Source organism: Cricetulus griseus, chromosome 5 (genome assembly GCF_003668045.3).
Source record: "Cricetulus griseus strain 17A/GY chromosome 5, alternate assembly CriGri-PICRH-1.0, whole genome shotgun sequence".
In the NCBI taxonomy this organism is placed as follows: domain Eukaryota; kingdom Metazoa; phylum Chordata; class Mammalia; order Rodentia; family Cricetidae; genus Cricetulus; species Cricetulus griseus.
Window position 1 is genome coordinate 33,571,676 of NC_048598.1, and position 6,000 is coordinate 33,577,675.

A 6,000-nucleotide genomic window follows, 5' to 3' on the forward strand; every position below is an offset into this window, starting at 1 on the left:
ACACTGCTGAAAATGTACCAAATTCTGTCCTCATAAACTGACATTTATCTGAAAAACTCCTAGTCATTTAAGTTTAATTATATTTAAAACTAGGAAAGGGAGGAGAGGAATAAAAGAAAAAAGCTAAAGAGGGAGGAAGCACAGGAGGGAGTGTGTGTGTGTGTGTGTGTGTGTGTGTGTGTGTGTGTGTGTGTGTGTACATGCATATGTATGTGTATGCCATTGCTCTATAAAACGAGATCTCAATCTTCTCTCCAAAGAGAAATAAAGAAATTAAGCTGGTATTTATTTTTCTTTCATGAGCTCCAATATCTTGAATTTAAGCTGTGTCAGCACATCTTGAGTAACACTTGAAGCATCATAAAATTCATCATTCCTGCATTCAAAACTCCTTTGATGTAAAAATCTACATTTCAGTGGAAAATAGTAAATAATAACCCTCTCAATACTATAAATTAGCTCCTTCTGCTAGTATGTGTTGTTTAAGTGCTGAAAACTCCAGCTTAAGATTGCCATCATTCATCCCACCGTGTCTCAGATGAGGTCGCCACTCTGTATAAATTTGTTCACTGTTAACCTAAACAGTTCACTGTACAGAAAAGCAATACAGAAAATACATTTTAAAGTTCCCTTTTCCGTGGAAGATGGAGAGATCTGTGAAAAGATGTGAGGGGTATTGAAGTACTTCGATTTCTTCCTGTTCAAACCCACCTGTAAGGAGAAAATGCTGTCCTGTGTTGCACAGAAAGACAGCTGATCACTTTGGGATAGCTCACTGGGCTCCGACAGTGAATTCTAAGTGCAAGACCATATAACAAAATCAGAAGCTTCTTACAGGAGCCACACACAAAGGGTTTCTACATGTCCTATTGGTCCCCTCCCCCTTGTATTCTCAGCTCAAATTTCTGTGAGGGGGTGAGGGGGCAGGGGGTGGGGGGGTATGCACCCTCTGAATATTGAACATATTATCATCATCACCCAACCTCTGGATACCAAAAAAATACCTCCAAGTAGTAAAGTGACAGGACTATGAATAAGAATTTTCAAGTCCTTCATAGCCAAATAAAACTTGTAGGGTTCTTCTTGATGGAGTTCACCTTCTGCATTAAGGCTTGTGTGAAGAAACACTAAATGGATAAAGCTGTTCAAGAGATATTTACACATAAAGGATTTCTCTGTATAAATCAGGTGAGTATGTTTTCTCTATCCTATTCATTGCCAGAAATCCTTTATCTAACTGTGTGAAAAGATTTTGAAAAAAAATTAAAGCATACAGTGAAAGGCATAGAGAAAAACCTAAATGTCATATATCCTGTCCTAAGTTTAAGTGACAGGTCTATCCATTATTAACAAAGGGACTCTGAACAATTTATTTATCTCCAATGATCTTCAGTCTTCTCTATTGTTGGAAAGGGTGGCAAGCTGGAGGCTGACACCAGATCTGATTTCATAACCTGGTCTTTTAAACCACCATACTGGACTGCTCCAGACACATTTGACAGCATCTTGTATGCGCGTCCTTACCACACCTCTACAGGCTGTTTTATCCTTAGGCATACTTTCTACCATTAACTCCACAACAGCTAGTGCCAAACACCAAGGCATAAGGACAAGCTGTCTCCTCACTAAGGTCTATACCTGCAAAGGCTCAAAAGTTAGGTTTGAAACAGAACATCCTCTTCAGGTGTCATTGGGGATGATAAACACAACTTCTTCCCACCACAGAAAAGCTGAACATCCCTCTTCACACTAACCCTATCCCAAGATCAAATATGACCCCAAAGCAGGAATATCTGCTGTTATGAAAGCCAAGACAAGAATTTTTAGTTGGTATATTAATTTAGTAAACCTTTGAATTCTCCCAAAAGGATAATATGGCTTATATACCCAAATATTTTCAGTTACAAATCACAGCTGCTTTGCAATAGTTTAAAAAACCTTCACAACATACCTGAAAGCAGAGATGTACATTACCTGACTTGGAGTTGCCTGTTAAGTACCATAAAATAAGACAATCACCCACAGTAAAATTCGTATTTGTGGGAAGGGAGGCAAGTTAGAGTCGATGAGACCTGAGTATAAACATTCCAATTCAAAGCTTTGGATAGCCAAAAAAGACATATCTCATCTTACCCTTATACCACAGTCTGCAACTTCCACCTAAAAGAAAAGGAGGCAAAGATGCCTTCTACCCTACCACGTAGATTATCTTTCAAGTAAAATGAACAGGGCTGATAGCTGAGAAAATCTCTGGAGCCACATGTCACGTGCCACTGCTTTCTGTGTCAAGTCATCCCTCCCTGCCTGACCTGTGGAGAGCCATGCCCTACTCTCTAGAATTACATGCAGTCCTCACCATTCCCATATCGAGGCTCCACTCTAGTCAGGCTTGTCTCCATACATAGCCAGGCCATTCCTATATCCATGTATTCACGGTCACCACTATCATCTTAACCTTCCACATGACCTCAAGTACCTTCAATTCTCCTAGACAAAGCCAAGCCAAATATATATATATATATATATATATATATATATATATATATATAGTCTTTAAAAACAGATACAAAAGTGCTCCAGATGACAGTGGTCTGTGGAGGTATTAGGGAAGGTTTCACAAAAAGGTAACATGAGTGTAATGTTCACATGACTGGACAGAGAGTCCTCTAAGAAGAAGGGGGCATGTGCAAAAACTTAACTGAACCCTGAAAACTGCAACTGATCTGAAAGGATAATGGTGCTCAAAGAGTTGGCAGCAAGATCACTTTTTAAAGACCCTTGCTTGGAATGAGAAAAGTCTGTCTTGATCCTCAGAGCAAAAGACAGCCAACATTTATTGTTTATTCTCATTATTTTTCCAGGAGTGACAAGACCTGATTTTGGCCAAGGCCCTGCTACATCCGTGGTCCATGGAGCCTGCTCTTTTCACAGGAGCATCTCTTTCCTCAGCATTCCTGTGTGTCAGCATCCAAACATACAAGTATCTGTGTTCCTGTTACTAGAGAGTATCTGGGCCACGCACGCTTAGTTACCTTCTGTGTCCTGGGCTTCGTAAATTCCAGGAACTACTGTTTGCTTCCAGAGAAGTGTGAGAGGAGATCTACCAGGGATTGCTATATCCCTCACTATGAATCTTAAGTTGTAGCACTCAGAACCACAGAAGTCAACTTCAAGAACAGATACCCTTCAGTCTGTCCTCCAAGAACTTGGACCCTTCTCATTCTGCTCACTTAGATGCTGCTCCTTTGGGAATTCCAGGCCAAAGGGGACAGACACCACCAAATCACTGCTTCTGAGCCTATTTTGGTGACTGAGAGGTTGGAGCCCAAGCATGCACTTTCTGATTCTGAAGTGAAAGTGCCTGTGCCTCTGTGTAAATGCCTCAGTGCAGTAGGTTACCATAGCAACCACAACAGGGTGCTGCAGTGGGCAGCTTTGTACAAAGGTGCAGAAAACCCATTCTTGAACATCTGAGCTTTGGACATCTAGCTCATATAGGTATATCACAGTATACTGTCCTGGCTTTGGGATTCTTCAAAGAGAGAAGTGGAGTTCTAAGTATCAGCTAGCCCAACCTTCCCTTTTCATCCACATATGTCCACCTTTATGCACAGTAAATGCTGCATGCAGAATCCCAAACAGCCCCTTTAGAAACTTATAATTCTCCACATTCGCTCTTACAAAGCATGTCCAACAGATTGTATTTGCGCATCAGCACGACTTTACATCCACTGAATAACTCAACACATTGTATGCTGTAAAGAGTAGCATATCCACACTGTTCCTATTTCTAGCCAGCCCCCAGTCTTTATTATGTTATTGGTATTTTTCCTGCAAAAATAAAATAATCCATTCACGTGTGTAGGTTGCCTTCAAGGGGTTTAACTGAGTTGCACTCCGGGAACTGTAAATGAACTTTTCATAGGAGCAGGCAATTCTTAAAATTACTTTTCCATTGGTGTTCAGGAAGGACCTTAACCTACTCCCTAAATGCTCTCAGTATAAAGACGAATCTTTGTGAGAGAAGACCAGGTTATAATTTCACCTGTGGCTTCAACCTACACATGGCCAGCAGGGAACCATATTCATGCAAAGTGAACTTGAGTTTGCAGGATGTTAAGTAAATGTAATAATGTCTTGGGCATGTTCTGTTCTCTCTCTCTCTCTCTCTCTCTCTCTCTCTCTCTCTCTCTCTCTCTCTCTCTCTCTCCTAGAGACTGAATTATGGTTATCCGTTATCCTTAACTTCTCTCCTGAACAAAATTAGGATATGTGAAGCATATTGTAACACTACATACATTGTATTTTGGAGAAATAAATGGACTGCACAGTTGGGTGTGGGACGCATGGAGAGAGACGGAGCTTCAGATGGAGAAGTAGAGAAATGTTACCCAAGTCACACGAGCCCGTGATGCTTTGCAAGACTCTGATAATGAAAACAAAAAGGGCAGAGTCAATGTGAAATAAGATTCAGTATCTATAGGAAGTTTGTGACTGTTAGAAAATTATGAGAAAGAGTTCAGAGAGACATAAACAAAGGAAAGAAAAGCCTCTTGCCCAGGGAGGCCATTCTGTGTGCATCTATAACTACCTAAGGAAGTCTAGAGAACAGAGGAGCGCAATAGTAATACTTGAGCCACACAGTTGGGCCATTTAGACTCATGGAGGTGCCTGAATAAGGAGGTGGTTAGACTTAGGTATGGAGTTACAACTTCCCAAGATGAACTCCAGTCACATAAGAAACTTGTTTGGAAGGACGGGTATCAAAGCCCTGATGACAAATGGGGGGCTTTGGATGGGTGAAGATCAGCCCTTGCAGTGAGGCTTACATGCCAGCAACGTGACCACAGAATTCCTGTTCCCAAGGCCTGGGGATGGTAGTGGGTGGGTGTGGGTGCCTAAAGGTGTGAAGCAAAGAGCCAGCTAAGCATGTGGCGTGGCGTGCAAGCAGGAAGAGAGGCCTATGAGAGTTGGGCTGCAAACTGACGCTGTTCAGATGTGTTCCTGAAAGAAAACTCCCAGCTCAAGGCTGAGGAAGATTTCAGAGCCGCCCCAGCAACCTGTTCCTTTGGGGCAAAGCAGCTGAGAAGGGGGGAGGGGATGTCAGGTCTCCGGATTGATCGGATGTGGGGAGACATCAGGTGCACCAAGGCCGAAGTGCTGGCCTGCAAGTGGGTGTGGAGAGAGGTCCAGCAGTGGGGCGGATCCGGGGAGGTAGTGTGGGGGAGGGGAGGGGGTGACAGCAAGTGGATATGTGGAGCGGGCCCAATAGGGGGGTGGGGGCGCCGGTCCAGCACCTCCTCCGGCCTCTTCGACCTCTCCCGGGACTCACCCAGCACGAAGTAGGGTAGCTCCGTGTTCTCTAGGTCGTCCACCACGACCATTTCTCCCGGGAAGTCATTGCGCACAGAAAAGAGAAGCTTGGGTTCCGAGGCCGAGGGACTGTGCATGATGCTCAGGTCGTTCTCGCGCAGGAAGGGCAGCGCCGACACAGTGATGCTCTTGAGCTTGCACTCCAGCTCCTTGGATGGATCTACGTCGCCGGCAGCTGTAGCCAGCACCGCAGCCGGCCCCCAGCAGCAGGCTAACAGGGCGCAGAGCCCGGCTAAAGCCATCTTGAGCCCTGGCCGCCTTCCTCCCAGCGCTGCTATGGTGGGGGAGGCAGCGAGCAGGGAGGGAGCAACGAGCAAGCAAGGGAGGCGGGGGAGGTTGGGGAGGCGACACAGAGCTCTGAGAGCCCTGGTCCCCGAAATGAGATGCTTCTCAGAGAGCCCTAGGTTCCAGCGCTGAGGTCTGGAGAGCCCAGCTCTTTGTTTCCCGGAGCCGCTTATCTGGGGAAGGGAAAAGGGGGGTTGGGGGTGCGAGAAAAAGGGAAGGAAGGATGTTGGGAGGAAAGAGGAAGAGGGCTGGGGATTCTAGGGAATCAGGTCAGCCCCCCAGCTGGCTGATGATGCTCCTGCCTCTCTCCTCCTTTCCATCCCCCAGGCTCTTAGTTATTAA

General features: G+C 44.8%; 1 protein-coding gene across 2 annotated transcripts in view; it reads right to left on the bottom strand.

Moving 5' to 3' along the window:
* Astn1 (astrotactin 1) overlaps window positions 1–5,615 on the bottom strand; it is a 310,253-nt gene extending 304,638 nt beyond the window's left edge. For both annotated transcript variants that reach the window (XM_027417274.2, XM_035445652.1), the window contains exon 1: window positions 5,333–5,615. In XM_027417274.2, coding sequence (XP_027273075.1) covers window positions 5,333–5,615 — 283 coding nt within the window. The remainder of the gene's footprint in view (window positions 1–5,332) is intronic.
* Between the last annotated feature and the right edge of the window lie 385 nt (window positions 5,616–6,000).